This window comes from Esox lucius, chromosome 13 (genome assembly GCF_011004845.1).
Source record: "Esox lucius isolate fEsoLuc1 chromosome 13, fEsoLuc1.pri, whole genome shotgun sequence".
Lineage (NCBI taxonomy): Eukaryota > Metazoa > Chordata > Actinopteri > Esociformes > Esocidae > Esox > Esox lucius.
In genome coordinates, this window is record NC_047581.1 from 16,910,290 (window position 1) to 16,931,261 (window position 20,972).

A 20,972-nucleotide genomic window follows, 5' to 3' on the forward strand; every position below is an offset into this window, starting at 1 on the left:
GCACTGTCGCTATTACTATCATAATCATTATTGGCGTCATTATATTTAAAATGCGTAATGTTGGAAGAATGACATGATGGAAATGAATCAATGTCTTCTTAACCTCTGTCTGGTGTCAGAGGTTCATGATGGTCCAGGTTAGGGATAGTGCTTTCTTGTGATAGAAACTGTCATATTCAGTAATAGACATAGCTGCTAAGCTATTCAGATTCATGACACAAGTAGTAGCCGCAGCCGCTAAGCCACTACTCTTATGGACATGCTATTTTCCTCCTTCCTTCTTTTTCTGCACTTCTATGGATGCATCATGGCCACAATCATCAGCTTAAAACGACAAGTCAGGTGACATTATTGAAGCACTGATGTTTGAATGGGCCATATACACTCACCTAAAGGATTATTAGGAACACCTGTTCAATTTTTCATTAATGCAATTATCTAATCAACCAATCACATGGCAGTTGCTTCAATGCATTTAGGGGTGTGGTCCTGGTCAAGACAATCTCCTGAACTCCAAACTGAATGTCAGAATGGGAAAGAAAGGTGATTTAAGCAATTTTGAGCATGGCATGGTTGTTGGTGCCAGACGGGCCGGTCTGAGTATTTCACAATCTGCTCAGTTACTGGGATTTTCACACACAACCATTTCTAGGGTTTACAAAGAATGGTGTGAAAAGGGTAAAACATCCAGTATGCGGCAGTCCTGTGAGCAAAAATGCCTTGTTGATGCTAGAGGTCAGAGGAGAATGGGCCGACTGATTCAAGCTGATAGAAGAGCAACTTTGACTGAAATAACCACTCGTTACAACCAAGGTATGCAGCAAAGCATTTGTGAAGCCACAACACGCACAACCTTGAGGCGGATGGGCTACAACAGCAGAAGACCCCACCGGGTACCACTCATCTCCACTACAAATAGGAAAAAGAGGCTACAATTTGCACGAGCTCACCAAAATTGGACAGTTGAAGACTGGAAGAATGTTGCCTGGTCTGATGAGTCTCGATTTCTGTTGAGACATTCAGATGGTAGAGTCAGAATTTGGCATAAACAGAATGAGAACATGGATCCATCATGCCTTGTTACCACTGTGCAGGCTGGTGGTGGTGGTGTAATGGTGTGGGGGATGTTTTCTTGGCACACTTTAGGCCCCTTAGTGCCAATTGGGCATCGTTTAAATGCCACGGCCTACCTGAGCATTGTTTCAGTCCATGTCCATCCCTTTAGGACCACCATGTACCCATCCTCTGATGGCTACTTCCAGCAGGATAATGCACCATGTCACAAATCATTTCAAATTGGTTTCTTGAACATGACAATGAGTTCACTGTACTGAAATGGCCCCCACAGTCACCGGATCTCAACCCAATAGAGCATCTTTGGGATATGGTGGAACGGGAGCTTCGTGCCCTGGATGTGCATCCCACAAATCTCCATCAACTGCAAGATGCTATCCTATCAATATGGGCCATCATTTCTAAAGAATGCTTTCAGCACCTTGTTGAATCAATGCCATGTAGAATTAAGGCAGTTCTGAAGGCGAAAGGGGGTCAAACACAGTATTAGTATGGTGTTCCTAATCATCCTTTAGGTGAGTGTATATTTGTAAAAATAAAAACTCATTCAAATTAAACTCATTCAAAATTAAATGAATTCAATTGTATGTAGCAGATTGTTATTGTATTATAAAATTATAAAATACACTGATCGGCCATAAGATTATGACCACTGACAGGTGAAGTGAATAACACTGATAATCTCAAAATCATGGCACCTGTCAGTGAGTGGGATATATTAGGCAGCAAGTGAACATTCTGTCCTCAAAGTTAATGTCTTAGAAGCAGGAAAAATGGGCAAGTGTAATGATCTGAGTGACTTTGACAAGGGCCAAATTGTGATGAATAGAGGACTGGGTCAGAGCATCTCCAAAACTGCAGCCCTTGTGGGGTATCCCCAGATCTCAATCCAATCGAGTATGTGTAGGATGTGCTGGACAAACAAGTCTGATCCATGGAGGCCCCACGTCGCAACTTACAGGAATTAAAGGATATGCTGCTGATGTCTTGGTGCCAGATACTACAGCACACCTTCAGAGGTCTAGTGGAGTCCATGCCTCGATGGGACAGGGCTGTTTTGGCGGCAAAAGTGGGACCTACACAATATTAGGCAGGTGGTCATAATGTTATGGCTGATTGGTGTATATTGTATGATTGTTTGTTCTTCAAAATTCAAAATTAATTAAATGGTCTGGTTTCCCATTGTTTTGTTGTTCATAATCACTGGTTCTATAAGGTTGAAATGATTATTCCACGTGGCAACAGCAAGACAATTAATTCAGACTACTGATAACATAATGCTTGACGTACACTGATGAAACGAGTATCAACAGAAGACAGCAAAGGGAGTGGTTCTCAACACTTAGACCAGTGGCTCCCAACCTTTTTCAGTCACTGTACTCCACAAAATATTTTGCACTGCTTGGAGCACCCCTGAAGTACCCCCTCATGTTAATTTCACTAGTAAGCCTATGGTGTCATTAATGTTTTCAAGGACACCCTGTGGAGAGGCCAAGTACCCCCAGGGGTCTTAGTACCCTTGGTTGAGAACCACTGACTTAGACAATCATATATTTTGTGCTGTTAAATAACAGTGTTGATTAACAGTGTCACAAGGGTGGCAAGGGGAAAAATCACAATCTATTTGTTTATGTAGCTTAAATGTTTTTAAGGCAAGGGCATGTATGTCAATCACTGGAACTGCCTCACTTCTCTTTATTGGTATGTAACTCAATCAACACTTTGTCTACCCCTATACTAGCAGACATGCAGGTGCGTGCCATGGTATCCTGCTTCCTCACATCGGATCCTTCATTAAATGTAGTCTCAATATTGTCCCTCTACTGCCTATATACACAATTCAAATATAGTATTTTTCCTATTAATCTTGCACAGCTCCCAAGTAATCTCATACGACCAACCAAAACAAGTTGTGACCAGTAGCCAATTCCCGTCTTGGTTGATCAAGTCCACTGTTAACTTCAGATAGATCAGGAGAGACTAAAAACATGTTTGACTAGGTAGCAGCAAGGAAAGTATTTGATTGTATTTTAACCGCATAATCCACAATAGTAGAACAGTTACGTGGGTTCATCAGAGCATTATACCAATATTTTAAATGTCATATTGTACTCAAATCTAACAAATGGTTCTCAATTAAAACAATTATATAGTGTTTTTACTCAATGTTACATACCAAGATTGCCCTGTTCCTCCACCAATTGGCACCAGAGCTGTGAAACTGTGTCAGAAAAGCCTCTAATTCCAACACTAGTCTGCAAGGGGATAAAATGCATTAATCAATGAGGTGCCCTCCCCATTATAGTGGTGGGAAAATTTTCTATACATATATGTGACTAAATGTTTACAAAGTGTTGATAGAAATTTTATAAAATAAAATACTAAACGTCCTTGTTTAGAATTTAAAAAAAATTAGCCAACACTAAAAAGCCAAGATGTAGTGGAGGCGTTCTAGAAGAGTAAAGAAATCTGCATACCTATTCAAAAGTTCTCTCACTTACACCACCTGATGATCAGAAAGATTAGGGCACTCAAATTGCAAGAGCCCCAAAGCCAGGACTGAGGCCTCACAAATAGGGGTAAACTCATGAGAACATCCTGATACATCCACTTCCTGACAATCCGTAATCCTGAAAAACGACTGCTTGTTTCCCCTGTGAAACCATCTCAGCAACCTGTAACCATGCTATTTGAGTATGGGACTTAAGCCACACTTCAGAGTTTCCTACCTTCACCATTGGGACCACAAGACGTGCATATCCTGTGGTGGTCATATTCTGAATCTGTGTCACAGACAAAAGACATTAACCCTGCAGGCACCAAAATAGCACAAGAGGAAAGCACCTTTCCAAATCCACTAAAAGATTTAGTATCATGGTTGTCTGACCCAGAAACAGACTGAAATGACAAAAGCACATTGCATTATTTTATTTATGTTCATACCGACTAGGCCTGGGACAGCTCTCTTTTTTGTTTCAGCGACAGGGTAAGTGGGATCTTTAACAACCAAAACACCTTGCTGTGGAAGCACCTCACCCTTAACCTCCACATCAAGATGTATATAACCAAGGAAAGGTATTGACAAGCCATGTTCCACATTCAATGTCCTCCACCCACATTCCTTCAATGCAGCTTCTTCTTTGCACTCAAAGTTTACCCTGAAATAGGTCATGGTAACAGCAGAAATCACTGAACCTGTGTCCAATAAGCAGGGGACCATTAGCACTTGCACAACTGGGCTTGGTCCCACTAGAACTGTCATTGGTTCTTCCTGTGCACTCACAAAATCCCCAGAGCATAGTAGCACCCCTCACATAGTTCTGCTCACCACAGAGAAACATTTTCCCTGTTTCTCCTAAACTTTAGTAGGTACTGCGATAAGTCACCTAGTTTTGCTTCCTGCTTCACGATTGCAGCCCTAAGCTTTAGCAAAAGAGCATCTCTTTGAGGACAAAGAGAGGAAAACAACTAAATACACTTAGTGGTCTTGATCCTGGTTCCAGCAAACCTGTTTCCCACACTCATAATATAGACCAGACCTACTACAGATGACACTGCTCGTAGCGCCAAATTGTCAAATGTAGAGAATGGACTCTGGTTCTTCTTCATGAATAGAAGCACAGACTAGTCCTACTTCTATACAACAAAACATATTTGATAAAACAAGATAAAGTACAACAGTTGTGAAAGGTTTTAATAGCCATTGATCAGGTCTATTCTTCTCTAACTCAAAAGTGTGTCTATAAAACAGTGTAAAACAGTGACATGGACCAACATCTGAAACAAACAAACTACAATATAAACCTAACCCAGCAACAGCCAATTCTGTAACCGAAACCCCACTCACAGGATAACCTGTCTCGTTACTAAGTCACATTCATTCCCCCACACTGCAGTCTATCTCTGTAAATAATATCATAAAATTAATTGCATATTGAATGATATGATAGCCAGTTTTATAGAACCAACAACCAACCCTCTGCTTAACGGTCCAGTAAAATGTTCTCCTGGTGCAGTGCAAAACGTAAATAACCGTTTCCGCATATCAGAGCGTTACTAGCAAATGCTGCATGTCAGTACTTGGTCAGCTATGAAAAAATACAAAGAAAAATATACTGAACTAATTTTTTAAGAGAAGCACAAACCGGTGGACCCTGTTGTGCAACTAGTTAGATGGAGTGAGCTACAGCTCTGCCAATTTGGGCCAATCTGGATAATAATGGTAAACCTGATAGAAATTTGGAAAACTGTCAGGAAAGGACTGTACTATCTGTTGCAGGCTCTCCACAGATTTAATTCATTTCTGCCTGCCTCCTGGATTTTTTGGTGAAAACTGAATAAAAATACAATACTACAAATGCTATGTATACAAATACACGTTTTGATCCCGCCTACAAAACCCTGCTTTGTTTATAGCAGAAAGTTTATTGGACCTTCAAGTTAAAAAGACTGGCGAACAACTGACTAGTTGCATTTAATCTTTCATTTCAAGTTTATTTGTCAAATGCACCAAACAACACAGCGTCATCCTGCACAATGAAATTCTTGTGACATGGCACCCGACAACTATGTAGTGAGAGTTAAGAAGAAGAATATTTAAGCATAAATAAAGCCAGACAAAAAAAAGAAAGAAAGAAAATAAAGCAACAATATACATAACAATATACACTAGCAGCAGTTTAAAAGAAAGAGTAGGCTTACTGTAAGACTAGCAGCAATCTGGGTAGTATTATTGAACATTTAGATATGGCAGGTATAGCAGTAATATACATAAAAGTGTAAACTAGCAGCAATTGGTAGAAGTATTGAATGTTATAGATATATATGAGTATAATAAGCTTATGAAGGGAGGCACAGCATACTACAACTACATAGTGAGAATTAAGAAGAAATATATATACATGGCAAAAATATAGCAAGAAGATAAAGCAATAATATACATAACACTGTAAACTAGTAGCTGTTTCAAATGAGTACTGGTGCAGCAATATTGATAGTAGTATTGAATATTGTAGATATGGCACATATGGCAGTAATAACACACTAGCATACATTTTTGAAAGAATAGGATGGAGAGTATGAATAGTATGGTAGACGTATTTAGTATTATAGATACTTATGAGTGTATTATGCTTATGAATTGTACATGCAAAGGAATATTCTAATGCCCATTAAAATAACCTGAAAGGACATCAGAGCATCTGGAAAGATTGGGTGTGATCAGTATGATCATGGATCATTGTTGCTGGTTGAGGAGCCTTATGGCCTGAGGAAAAAAAAGGTTTTGAGTCTGGAAGTGCATACCACAATGCTCCGGTAGTGTCTGCCAGCAGGCAGCAGTGTGAAAAGACCGTAGCCTGGGTAGCTGTGATCTTTGATGATGTTTCTTTCCTTAGGCATGTATGGTAGATTCCTTGCACGGAGGGGAGATGCCGATGGCACTCCACAGACTTTTCCACCCTCTGGAGGGACTTGCGGTCTGCAGCGGAGCAGCTGCCGTACCAGGCAGTAATGCAGCCTTAGAGGATGCTCTCAATGGTGCACCTGTAGAAGTTGGTGAGAGTTTTTTAGACATGCCAAATTTCTTGTGTCTCCTCAGGAAGTATAATCGTTCATGGACAGTTTTCACTGCCGGGTTTGCTTGTCTGGACCAAATGAGGTCATCTTTAATGAACACACTGAGAAACTCTCTCCACTATAGCTCCATCGATGTGTATGGGAGCATGAACCCCCCCGCCGCTTCCTGAAGTCACCATGTAGCCAGGTTCTTTACCTCCTCTCTGTAAGTGGTCTCATTGTTGTTGGAGATGAGACCCAGGATGGTAGTGTCATCTGCAAATTTGAGGATGATTTTGGAGTTGTGTGTGGCCACACAGTCATGCGTGAACAGTGAACAGTGATCTTAGGAACAAGCTTGGTGGCATAATAGTGTGGATTGCAGAGCTGTAGTCCACAAACAGCATCCTCACTTATGTGTTGCATTTTTCCAGGTGGAAGAGGGCGGTGTGTGCTATCAGGGTGATGGCATTGTCCATAGATCTATTGAGGTGGTATGCAAATTGAAGGGGTCCAAGGTGTCAGGAAGGGTGGAGCAGATGTGAGTTCTGACCAGCTGCTCAAAGCACTTCATGATGGTGGAGGTCAGTGCTACAGGGTGGTAGTGGTTCAGGCAGGTAATGCAAGGTTTCTTCGGTACAGGGACGATGGTGTTCTGTTTGAAGCAGGAGGGGATTACAGACAGAGACAGGGAGAGGTTGAATATGGAGGTGAAAACCTCCGCTAGTTGGTCAGCACGCTAGTTGATCAGCACAATTATAATTAGAAAAATGCACAATTTATCGCTTGCTGGTAGTGCAGCCGGGGCGCTCTGTTATGCTTTGTGCGTTACTGACACATGTATGAAATTACTTGAAAGATTTGTGTGACGGCGAGGTGACGGACGGCTCCGTCATCTCCCACTTTTACCGGTTTCCCATTGTTCACGAACTCACCCCGGACTCCTTCATTGTTTTGTCTCCAATTGTCACTCACACCAGGTCCCAGTTAAGTCATCAGTATGTGTTTAAATGTTTCTCCTTGGCACCTCTCATTTGTCGGTCATTGTTCCCTGTCTCCATATGTTTGTCACGTCAGTGGTGAGTGTTTGGGTTGGTGTAAACCTTTGCTTTCTATTCAGTTTGTTTTGTGCTCTGTGTTTATTTTTCTATTAAAAATGAACATCGACTGCCACGCTGCCTGCACCTGGTTCCTCCTCTCCACCACTACACCATTGTGACAATTTGTTGTATTTACTGAACGAGTGTCGAGAAGGTGCGCATCATTGATGAAGCAACTAGTGAACATCCCATCGCTAGTTAAAATGATTACGTTGAAGGGTGTAAAGTGTTGCCTATATAATTTAAGATCTGATCAACCATTATTTATAGTTTAAATTCTCAGGTTTAGCTCCTTGTCAAATTGGATCAAGTACATTTTCAAATTGTAGAGCTATTTATCATCTTGGTGAGGATGATTCTATTGACCTTAGCAGTTAGCAAAAAACTGATTTCAAGCATCGCAATGGGACTGTTTACCATCATTCATTTGTATTTCTAACACTAAATCTGGGATTTATGAAAATGGATTCAGAAAGCATTTAAATGCATGCATTAATCTGCCTTTTCAAGTGTTAGCTTTGAGATTAAAAATGGAGAGACATCTGTGTACACAGCCTGGAATTTGACTTAAGATTATTTATAGGGGTTATATGTTACACTGAAAGCCATTTATTATTAAAAACCTCAACCTATTGGCACAAACAATGCAATCTTTCAATTAAGCGTATTGAGTATTCTCCTGTAAGTCAAGTGTTGATCAGAGCAAATTTGTGCGTACTCTTCCAATGATCCACTTCTTATGGAACTGTCCTCATTCAGCCCGTTTAATCTGCAAATTCAAGACCTTTTATTGGATTTAGAGATTAACATTTCATCCTATAAATCCAGACGTCCACAGGTCAATTGTTTGTCATTAAAATAGATTATATAAAGATGTAATTTCAATTAGATTTTTTTTTCTGCTTTAGAATGCTTGCTGTGGGAACATGTCAATGCTTAAATCCACATTGAGCCCAGCCACTGATTTTCATTTACATTTGCAAGATGTGTGTGTGCGCTCGTGCGCACGGCACTTGCTGTGAAATCCCTTTTGATAAGAACTCATAAGCAGTGCAGACTCATGACTAGTATATTTATATAATGTAATAATATCAACTGAAAGGGGTCTCTGATTGTAAAGGTACTGTTAGTGTAAAAAAAAAAGAGTCTAGTCCCCTTTAACTGAACTCTGGACCTCAAAGCCAATTCAATTTTTCCATTGCAACCCACTAATCAGGAATTTATTTAGATCTGGGACACCAGGTGGATAAAATTAATGATGTGGTAGAACAGAAAACCAGCAGGCTCTGGACCTTGTAGGGTAAAAGTTGAATACCTCTGGTCTAAACAACATTGCATTCATAAGGATTGTTTAAATGTTTTGTGTGGATGATCAAGATGAAATATCAAATGCTTGTTAAGGTCACTAAAGTTGTTTTTAGAAGGTAAACTGATTTCTTTTTATGGAGGCTAAGTAAATTAATTATCCATGTATACTATAGGCTACTTAAATCAATCTACATGGCAAGACTACATGGTAAGAATAAAAAATAGGGTTAACAGTTTTATTTGTTTCAAATGTTTTATATTAGATTGGCCTATATAACTGTACAAATTAATATATATATATTTATACACTTTTGATCAAGTTCATTACCTATGATTTTGATCCTTTATATTTTGTTATTTTTGCCAATTGCTCCTGTGCAGATCCCAACCTATTATCAAAAAGATGATTCCATCTCATCCACAATGTTTGGACAATATTCAACAACAGGAGCAAGCACTGATTACTTACCACCTTCCAAGCACTGATTTCTTAGCACACCAAAGAAATGAAATGAGCACTTACATTTGGTGTCACTCTTTCTCTCAGAATCCCTTTACAACCCACTAAAAGATCAGACAATTTTATGTGAAAACATCAAGTCAGGGTAAATACAGTGGTATGAAAATGTATGTTCTCATTCCCTTGGTTCTCCCATCTGCCCTGAACTCCTTAATGTGTGGAATGGGTTGACATATTTTCAAGAGAAAGGGATTTACAGGAAAGAGTGAACCATGTTATGCTTTGCTGGTCTTCTCAGAACTCCTGTTCTGAGAAGAGCAGATGGCTGCACTGCTCAAGAGAAAGCAGTAGGCCTATGTGCAAATCAATAAAAATTACTGGATGTATGAATTTAAATAATTGACAAGGTTTTAGTTCTCTGATAATTCCAAGATAATTTTAAATTGAATGAATTGGTGCCTCCAGCACAATTCAAAAGGATGATCTAGGAATATTTCCATGAAGAATGTTTGTATCTTATGAATTGTGTTGATGTTATTTTTGGGGGGTGCTCCCCACACTTTTCTATTGTTTAATAATTGTGTTGATGCAGGGCTCATCCATAAAAGAGACCTTTGGTTTTCACTGTTCATAGAAAGCAGGTTTCTAGCATAAATGGTTCTGCTACAATTAATAGTAACGTGTGGCTGAAGATTCAGGTCAACAATATATTGACTCCAGAGCATTAGTTTTCAAGGTCAGCGGGCTTCCCTTCAAAGAGACACCCTTTTTGAAGTCATTGCATACTGTTCATTGACCACCACATTGAAATGTTCTCATTTTCATTTTCCAGTTTTGCCAGATGGAAGGAATTTTCTTTTTAGGAATACATAGAGTATGATGTCTACTAAAACCATTTACGCCTGCCTGCCTGATCTTAATCCTTACAACTGCAAAGGTCCCCATATTAAAGCTATACATACAGTGGGGAGAACAAATATTTGATACACTGCCGATTTTACAGGTCCCACTTACAAAGCATGTAGCAGTCTAATTTTTATCATAGGTACTCTTCAACTGTGAGGGACGGAATCTAAAACAAAGATCCAGAAAATCACATTGTATGATTTTAAATAATTAATTAGCATTTTATTGCATGACATAAGTATTTGATGCCAAACTTTCCTGTAGTTCTTGACCAGGTTTGCACACACTGCGGCAGGGATTTTGGCCCACTCCATACAGACCTTCTCCAGATCCTTCAGGTTTCGGGGCTGTCGCTGAGCAATACGGACTTTCAGCTCCCTTCAAAGATTTTCTATTGGGTTCAGGTCTGGAGACTGGCTAGGCCACTCCAGGACTTTGAGATGCTTCTACAGAGCCACTCCTTAGTTGCCCTGGCATTGTGTTTCGGGTCGTTATCATGCTGGAAGACCCAGCCACGACCCATCTTCTATGTTTTTACTGAGGGAAGGAGGTTGTTGGCCAAGATCTTGCGATACATGGCCCCATCCATCCTCCCCTAAATACGGTGCAGTCGTCCTGTCCTCTTTGCAGAAAAGCATCCCCAAAGAATGATGTTTCCACCTCCATGCTTCACGGTTGGGATGGTGTTCTTGGGGTTGTACTCATCCTTCTTCCTCCAAACATGGCGAGTGGAGTTTAGACCAAAAAGCTCTATTTTTGTCTCATCAGACCACATGACCTTCTCCCATTCCTCCTCTGGATCATCCAGATGGTCATTGGCAAACTTCAGATGGGCCTGGACATGCGCTGGCTTGAGCAGGGGGACCTTGCTTGGGCTGCAGGATTTTAATCCATGACGGCGTAGTGTGTTATTAATGGTTTTCTTTGAGACTGTTGTCCCAGCTCTCTTAATTGACCAGGTCCATTGACCAGGTCGTGCCGTGTTGTTCTAGGCTGTTCCCTCACCTTCCTCATGATCAGTGATGCCCCACAAGATGAGATCTTGCATGGAGCCCCAGACCGAGGGAGATTAACCGTCATCTTGAACTTCTTCCATTTTCTAATAATTGTGTCACCAGTTGTTGCCTTCTCACCAAGCTGCTTGCCTATTGTCCTGTAGCCCATCCCAGCCTTGTGCAGGTCTACAATTTTATCCCTGATGTCCTTACACAGCTCTCTGGTCTTGGCCATTGTGGAGAGGTTGGAGTCTGTTTGAGTGTGTGGACAGGTGTCTTTTATGCAGGTAACGAGTTCAAACAGGTGCAATTAATACAGGTAATGAGTGGAGAACAGGAGGGCTTCTTAAAGAAAAACTAACAGTTCTGTGAGAGACGGAATTCTTACTGGTTGGTCGGTGATCAAATACTTATGTCATGCAATAAAATGCAAATTAATTATTTAAAAATCATACAATGTGATTTTCTGGATTTTTGTTTTAGATTCAATCTCTCACAGTTGAAGTGTACCTATGATAAAAAATTACAGACCTCTACATGCTTTGTAAGTAGGAAAACCTGCAAAATCGGCAGTGTATCAAATACTTGTTCTCCCCACTGTATCACATACAACATCACGTACAAGATTTCATTGTACTATACTTGTACTGTTCAGCGACAAAGTTGAATCTAATCCAAAAACATAAATGAACATGATATAGTAAAATGTTTTGATCATCAGTCATGCTAATAATCAAGCTACACATTCCTGTGTTATCTAGCAATCAACTGTAATGTTGTGTAGAGCCAGTTGCAAATTCTGCGTCTCATTGTGCTGACTGAATCAAAACTGTTAAGAAATGTATATAACATTCATCTAACATTAATATGAGGTGTATTCATTATTAGAGAACAGCATGATTTGGGCTTTACAGTTTGATATGTTATAAGATTTTTAGAATATAGAATGCATTAAAATGTATTTTCTCTGAAGCTTCCTGAGGAGCCAGACAATTCTCACAGTTCCACAAATCTAAGTGTTAAGACAGGATTGTGCTGATTAGCCTTGCTCTATGAGGCCTCATAACAATGCCCCCATGACTAAAGACTCTCTCATTGGGTCCGCTGAAGGGGGGCATGGACAACACCTCTCTGACCACCATATTTTTGACATTATTTAACACTTTTTGCAAAAAAGAAATTACAACACACTTTCAACATGTTTAGCTACTACTGTTCTGATCGCTTGACCCTCATGTTGTAATACAGCATATTAAAATAAAAAATGTCTGCAGTTCACCAGATTATGTAGGCTACGTGCGTGCCGGGTGTTCTGTCTATATTCTGCTTAATCCAGTCTAAATTCAAATAAACAAATCTGAAACACCAGTAGTAGAAAGTACATTTGAGTCCAAGTCATCAGTGTTTGAGTTGAGTCATGAGTCCTGGACTCGACAACTTCAACACTGCGATTTAGAGATTACTTTGTAAGGTTCAACATTCATTCAATTGTGTGATAACGTCCTTTCTTGAGACATGTTCTTTAAAGGACAGAAAAGGCTAATGTAAATGTGAAATTTGTGTTTTATATTATTTAGTACATTTGCTAAGAGTTTTTAAACCATTTTTTAAACGTATTGTGTGAAGATTGAGGAAACAAAATCATCATATTGCATTTTAGAATAAGGCTTTGTGATTCTTTAGCCTCTTGTAGGATCCTCAGGCTGATGAGGAAGTGAAGGAAATGAAGCAGCTTACTATGGCAGTATTTGTAATTTGAAAAGAAGGATAAGGTCTCCAACATCCGTAAAATGACATTGGGTTGTCATTTTCCTAATAGGTTATACAAACGAGTGACAAATTGAAGGAACACTCAACATAAAGTGTCTGAGTAAGGTGTTGGGTCACCACAGAACATAACAGCTTCAATGCGCTGTGGCATGCATTTTCGGTTTGTCATACATCAATGTTTTTTAATCAACCTAATATTTTGAATAGTAGGAACTTTATTCTATTGGATGTTACCAGTGGAAGTAACTCAGTAGGCTTCTTAGCAGTTGAAGTAATATAGTTATGTTTATCTACCATTCCTTTTATCAGAATAAATGTGTCTTGTTTCCATGACACAATACTAATAACCATAACAAAATTTTTGCTATTCCGGTTTTTGACAACCTTGCACCATGTCAATGTGCATGTGCTTTAAGGAAAGGGAAAACTGAGTCAGAAAGAAAGGTGCAAAATCAAGTGGCACTATATTTCCATGGTCAAAACGCACCCTGTTAATCAAAATTTAGCTACCTGACAACAAACACCACGACAAATAATGACCGATCCATGGCATCAGGGAAGGGAAGTCTGACTAATTTCAGTCTGACATCCTCTCACACTTCCTTTAGTTGTGGTCCTGAGAAAAGTAGTGTTGTTCAGTATACTGAAGCTGGTAAAATGTGCCAAATGGACCAGGTTATATCTTTCTTTATTCATGGGGCCATCATATCAGTTTCCATTATCGCTGTGCTTAATGTGTAAGGTTTAATAGTAAATTATTTGTTGGGGATCCCGGAAATATAATCTATTAGTGTTATCACACAATGTATACTTTCTTTCCAATAATTATTTTGGTTGGGAAATAAATAATTGAACTGATGACAACAAATCTGCTTACTTATTTTTTTTATTAAATTATGCTTTGAAAGACAGGGGAAACACAGGTGGCTGGCTAAAACAGTGGTGATAGGTTAGAGGTTAAATGTAGTGTAGGGAATGGCATGATCCTTCTTTCTTCTTCAACATCTACCAGTATACTGCTCACTACACTTTGAATACAAATGCATACTGACAACCTCCAGTCTCAGATCACAAAAGCAGGATTCCATTTTGTTGTAATAAAACCGAGGTTCGTTTTACTGTAGGTAAGCAGATAAAATTAAATCACACACTGAGTAAGAAAGAGTTAAAAAAAGACAATAGTGACATTTAGTTTAAAATATCACACATAAGGAATGTACATTCTTTGAATGCAATGTATATAAAAACAAAGGAGTCAACGATTAAGATTCAATTATTTAACCACAAACAATGCCATCGGCAAGAAATGCTTTGTAGCTAACACATCATAGGAAAATGCAGTGACCTGATCTGGCATGTATCACTTTTTTGATTAAGGTATCATTCTGTTGTGTCTAGTCCATTGCAAGAGATTAGCTTGAGCTTTGCTCTCTCTCAATGACTTTTGACTCTTACATTTTATGAAAGAGGAATACTGCTCTTTACAACATGAGCTGGGATTACAAATCAATCTGACCTAGCCTGGAATCTTTGGATTAAAGTTATCATAAACTCATATTTCCTATCCAACAAGAGGGGGAAAAAATGTAATCACTGAAAAATGTACCTCACATGCCTGATATAGCGTATATATGGGGGCAGGCGGATCATACCTCACACTCTCTGGAACCCGAGATGGTGTATGTGTAGGGACCAGTACCATTAACCAGCATGTCCATAGTTTCAGCGTTTGTAGGTTTGTAGTTCACATAATACTCCTGCAGAGATGAGCTGACAGTGCATTCTGTTTGCTGCACCTTTTTCTTACGCTTTTTGACCATGGAGCGCTGCTGGAGCTGCTTAATGCTACTGGGGTAACGCTTCCAGGACACGTAAATAACCAGTAGAATTATAGCCACTGACAGGGAAAGTGCAATACAGCCAGCAATAATCTTATGAAAGGACACATACTCAAAGTTCTGCTCTGGACTGGTAGGGGAGATTGAAGGGCACGGAATGGCTGTACAACTCCGGGTCAACTCCTGCTCAACCCTTGACAAAGTGGGAAAAGGTAGGAGCTCCGGCTGAGATCCAGTGTTGAGAGAGGCTATGGTCGAGACCACAAGAGTGGTGGGAGTGACCTTACAAATACTAAATGTCTCCACTGCATCAATCACTGTCACTCCCTGGGCCTTCTTAGGCCCAGCACAAATCATAGCGGTCTCCATGTTTCCATTGAAGTTCCTCAACCATGCCACTAGGGGGCAGATGCTAGAGCTACAGTGCCACACATTACCTGCTAGGCTGATGCTGGTGAGGGAGATCCAGGAATCAACTGTCTCCTGGGATATGTTGCTAAGCTTGTTGGAGTCCAAATTCAGGGTCTGTAAGTTCGGGAGACATTGGTACGTACTGGCATCCATCACTTGCAGTTCATTTCCAGATAGGTCCAACTTTTGCAAGGACGTCCACTTCCAGCTAATACCTTGGCTAATTGACTTAATTCGATTCCATTGCAAATAGAATGCCCGTAGCTTGGTTAGACGTGGAAAGTGTGAGAAGTTGATCTTGGAAAATTGATTGTGTTCCAAATGAAGCTCGATCAGCTTGAGCAACCCAGCAAAGGCATTTCGCGTAAGACTTCGCAAACGATTGTAGCCAAGATCGAGAAACTCCAAATTGCGCAAATCCTGAAAAACTCGCATAGGCACATTTTTCAGGGAGTTGGACCGCAAGTGGAGACTAAGCAACTTCCGCAAGCCTTGGAATTGACTGGGCTGGAGGGCCTGCAGCTTGTTGTAAGATATGTCAAGATTGCGTAAGTTAGGGACCGCAGTGAAAGTGTTGTTTTGTAGCTGTGTGATCTTGTTAGAGCTGAGAATCAACTCCTTGAGCCTCTGTACTCCATGGAAAGCTTGGCTGTCCACTGCATTGATGTAGTTGTGGTCAAGATATAGCCAAACAAGTTGGCTAAGACCAGAGAACTGACTAGCTCTGAGATTCACTAAGCTGTTGTAGCGCAGAGAAAGACCCTGGCATCTCACAGACACATTATTTGGCACATCCTGGAAGGCATTGGATTCACAGTATACAATTTTTCCATCACATCTACAGCTTTGAGGACAAGGGCGCTCACTGATACTGATTGGAGACGCTATCAGCCAGCCATGCACCAACAATGGGATCATGAGACATCTATGTTGCATCCGGGATCCTGTAGACACGAAGGGAAGAGATTGGGACACTAAAAATACATTCTGTTCACTATGTTTTACAGCAAACATAATGTAGGTGCATTTATTAAAATTAGCATAGTGAGAATAAAGGTTTTGACATTGTCAATTAATATTATTTATTTAAGAACTTTTTCCATAAACCAGCTTTCTCCACTTTTTTTATGGATCACTCTATTGTCCATCTTACTTGGAAAACCTAAACTAGAAGTTAAACTAAAATGAACAGTTAAGATGACAATAAATCAATGTAATCCCAGGGGCGGGCGCCTCCCCACAGTCGCATGTTGAGGAAACACTGAATAGTGGATAGGGTTGTGGTACTACAAGACAAAACAACAAACCTATATCGGAGAGTTGTATTCTGCAAGAGTTTAAATGCTGGTATGCTTGTTCAGATTATTAGTAATTACATTAATGACATTACATTCCTATGGGTGAAATAGCAGCTATAAATAAATAATTGTAATAACTGTAATGACGTTTTATAATTTAGACAAGAGCCAAGCAGTAGTACATTCAAAGATATTTCAAACCAACTATTAGTGGGACATGTTGTACGTGAGCTCAAGCATAATGCCACATGTAATCTAAGTTGTCATAAAAGAAATGTATAAGTGGTCACCCCCAGTCACACATCATAATACTTTAATTGCATTAGTGTAGTGGACTATGTGATTGGGAAAAGTGAGGTAGCCAATCAGAAACAAACTACTGGACAGCTTAGTTGTGGGATTTTGAACAGTGCATTTGTAACTCCAAACGTAAAAAACTACTCAGTAGTTAGATAAGGCTATATCTTTGTATTTTTATGATACAGAATCAAAGCAATTCCAATCCACCCTGATTTATTGGGCTCTAATTCCTCTCTATAGGCATTCAAATTGACATTTCAATTATGTATTAGATGTTGTTATCAGAGGGACTTACAGGAGCAAAAAGGGGCAAATACCTTGCTCAAGGGCATCGACAGATTTCGGCTCAGAAATCTTTAACAGCAACATTTTTGCTACTGACTGAACTCTCTGCCGCCCCTATAGGCCTACATAATTACATTTAAGAACTGTGTAAAGACAGCATCACATCAAATGCTGTTAATGCGGATCTGAATAAACGTTAAACTTACAGGAAAAGAATAGACTGACAGGCCTAGAACCGAAAACCTGTTGATTAAAGTGACCATATAAAAGCTGTTTTATGTCGACTGGCCAAAGCTAATACTCTAGAGCTAATGGAGTTGCTCTTTGGTTATCGTCTTGAGAAAGGCTTGAAGTTGTCAAAGCAATACCTTAATAGCAAAACATTTAGATGCATATAGCCGAGTTTACATCCTACTGCCTGGTATGCTAATTTCATAAAGGCTACTAGCCGATGAGATGCATTTGCATTGGCATGCGGCAGATTTATATTGATAGGGTATTTTGTTAAAGGTTTTGCGTGGCATCAGTATTTTGTAAACAACACTATCGGCATTTAAATATATTCAAATAGCATAGGAAATACACAACGGGGTTTTGCCCTAATGTAGTGTTATCAATGTCGTGATTCGTTCGGGTTTTAGCTGTTATCTTGCCTTACCCTACATGAGCTGGTTGTACGGGGAAATGGAACGTTCGTATTGTCTTCAACATACCCATGTTTGCGTGGCGTCGGCTTTTCACAGGTTAGAGACCCCAGATGCTTGACTTCAAACTCCGCATGTCACGCGCAGTCCTCATTTGGATGCCAAATTGCCTAACCAAAACCACTCAACTAGCCCGCGCAACGAAGCCAGTGCAGCAACTTTGTTCTGCAGCCAAAGGCACTGCACTGTGCACACCTGCCGCTGTGCTCCAAAGTCTTTTAAGTGACCTATTTCGTAGCCGTATGTAGTGCTCGTATCCTTATTTCAGTTGCATACCACGACTCCAATAATGTATGCAATGAAAAGGCGCCCATGACACCTATTCTCACATGACAAGAAACACAAAACATTCCAAATAAGTTTGTCTTTTAGCAGTGGGCAGAATGCAAAGCAAAGGACATCATAAGCTAATGATGATAACAACATACATCAGTATTCCGAGAGTCAAAAAATGTATTCCAGAGAGCAAGCGCCGGTGATGGAACAAAGCAGACTAATAGCAATGTTTAGCCTACGTGTTTCGCCTACAGTATCTCACTCTGTAGTCTAGCGGCTACTGATCCCGTCGAGAGAGAATTACTATTCTACAGTGCTGGCAAATGTCATGTCTATCCCGGATGCCCTCTCCTGGCCAATACGCCTACCTTAGCAGTTTTCAAATGGATGGACTACGTAGTCCGTAGTGCACAATTTTAGGTCAAAGTTTTTTCACAGCGACTGGGGTTGGTGACTATTGGCGTGAACAAGAACAAGCTTAAACTAAACCAGCAGTAATGGAGAACCAAAATAAAAAAATATTACGTATAAAATATGCACGTAGGAATAAATGCCACGTTATCATGAAATCTTTCGCATAATTAAACTTTTCAATATAATCGTAGGCAATGTACTTTTTTTAATGTAATTGTTTTTGCCTAGAGCGGAGGTCTGAGTGAGTGACTGACTAGACAAAAACGACGCTGTCTACCAGTTTCTGTAGCTACGTTATAGTAAGCCTAAAATAATATTTGTGACTATTTCTTGTAGATTTTTGAAGTTTGTGTATGCTTTTTGGGGCAATCACAACCCCTTGTGCAGTAAAAGCGGATGGTTTTCCATGATCCTCTCGTCTTTTCATTTGGCGCAAAAGTCAGTTACCATATATGGAGTTAGATGTGTCTCAATATTCGTAAATATATATAGAAACATATTTCACATATAAAACGCTAATCTGTAAAACATCTACAACTGTTGATTAACATTTACAAGTGCTGACTTACATTTACAAATTTATTTACAGATCTGAAATTTATATTTACACATTTTGAGACACATTTTCCTTCGGTCGACAAATTCCTGTGCGTGGTTTCAATCAGAGGGCTCGCTTGGTGGGACTTATGGAATATCCGAACTGGAGCCTGGTAGATTGGAGTCTATAGGTAGCTAGGACAAGTTTTTCCTGAAAAGTGAGAATAACGTTTATTTGTATAACAATATTTGACTTCATCACTAATGGGTAATACAACCCCGAGCGTGTTTTCGACTTCAGGCAACTAACCTAAGCACAGTTAGTTATGTCAGCCTACATCTGGTTGTAGGCTACTAGTAGGCTACTGTAGCTTACCTCAAGTAATGAAGGTATCAAACCCGACGATACAACTGACTGGATAACTGTATGTTATTGACTTGCACAGTTGCATTCCGTTCATTCAGTATGAGTCTTGCACATCGTGCTAACGTTAGTGGTTATAAAAGGAAAACTGTATACTTGTGTTAGTCCTTAGAATGTGTGTAAGTACAGAGTGATAGTACACCAACATCATGGTCCACCTACATCTTTTGTTTGTTATAAGTGAATGGACTTTTTAGTTGGCAAGTATTGGTGGCCACTTGTCAACCTTTCATCACACACCCAGTCAGAGATTATATCTACTGCAGAACACTCAGTGCACTTCTGGCTCTCACATATTATTTTAGAAATGTTCCCATGATGCTTTTAAGTTTAAAACCCTTAATATAATGTGTTTGTATTTCTCTTTGTTTCCCTCCTACTGTAGCTTGTGTCAATGTCCCCTCACAATGTCCTTCAATGTCCCTCACACCAAACCTCAAGGAAATAGGTGAACACTTCAGTTCCTTTGCATTATTTTTAGAATGACATTCCCTACTATTCAAAGTGTTAAAGTTGCTAAATGCATGAACTAAACTGTAGTGATCTCTGCTGAGATAACTGAATCTCAGTGTTCTTACCATTGATTTGATACTGTTACTTTGCACAAAAAAGATCCATCAATCATGTGACATTACCCTGCTTCTCCATCCTGCTTTTTTCAGCAATGTGTTTTAACGACCATCCTCTTTGCCACCACTACCAAATTATGGCCTGTCATTGAACTTCTAAACCATAACATAAAATATACTGTGTAGTTATTAATATTGCTTTTATTATTATAATTATACTTTTTTGTTATGAACCTTTGTTTGACATCATGTTGTCAGTATGATTTTACAAAATACTCTGTATTTATTAAATCCAGATGAATGCAAATTAGTAATCACATACTGGAGTATCCTTGTTACAATAAATAGAATGGTATACATTTTATTGTCATAAAATTCACTGTTGTCTTAAGAAATAATGTTTCCTAAAGAAATGTATCCACAAATATAAACTTTGCTTTGAGAATGCCTGATGTCATCCTCCATTCACTACTGTCAATGAGCAATTACAGTTGTGCTCAAAAGTTTTCATACCCTTGGATAATTGGTAATATATGTAAAAAAGATTAAGAAAACGTGTGCTGGCAAAACACATTTATTTTATTTCTTATGGGATTCATATTCAACTGTACGTTATAACAGAATAGCACAATCATAAAACAAAACATGGCAATGACCCCTGTTCACAAGTCTGCATACCCTTAGTTCTTAATACTGTGTATTGCCCCCTTTAGCTTCAATTATAGCGTGCAGTCTTTTGTAATAGTT

At 39.5% G+C, this 20,972-nt stretch overlaps 1 protein-coding gene across 4 annotated transcripts; it reads right to left on the minus strand.

The window, feature by feature from the left end:
• Positions 1 to 14,061: 14,061 nt before the first annotated feature.
• LOC106024603 (leucine-rich repeat transmembrane neuronal protein 4-like) lies at positions 14,062 to 18,616 on the minus strand. Of its 4 annotated transcripts, none has more exons than XM_020052432.2 (3): positions 18,434 to 18,616; positions 18,015 to 18,324; positions 14,062 to 16,362 (listed from the first exon to the last, which is right to left on the minus strand). In XM_020052432.2, exons 2-3 carry the CDS (start codon positions 18,016 to 18,018, stop codon positions 14,816 to 14,818), a joined length of 1,551 nt encoding a protein of 516 aa, XP_019907991.1. In that variant the 5' UTR covers positions 18,019 to 18,324; positions 18,434 to 18,616; the 3' UTR covers positions 14,062 to 14,815. The 4 variants fall into 4 exon arrangements, with proteins under 4 accessions (XP_019907991.1, XP_019907992.1, XP_019907990.1 ...); XM_020052433.2 differs by having other exon boundaries at positions 14,062 to 14,287; positions 14,822 to 16,362; positions 18,015 to 18,616; XM_020052431.2 differs by having other exon boundaries at positions 18,015 to 18,616.
• Between the last annotated feature and the right edge of the window lie 2,356 nt (positions 18,617 to 20,972).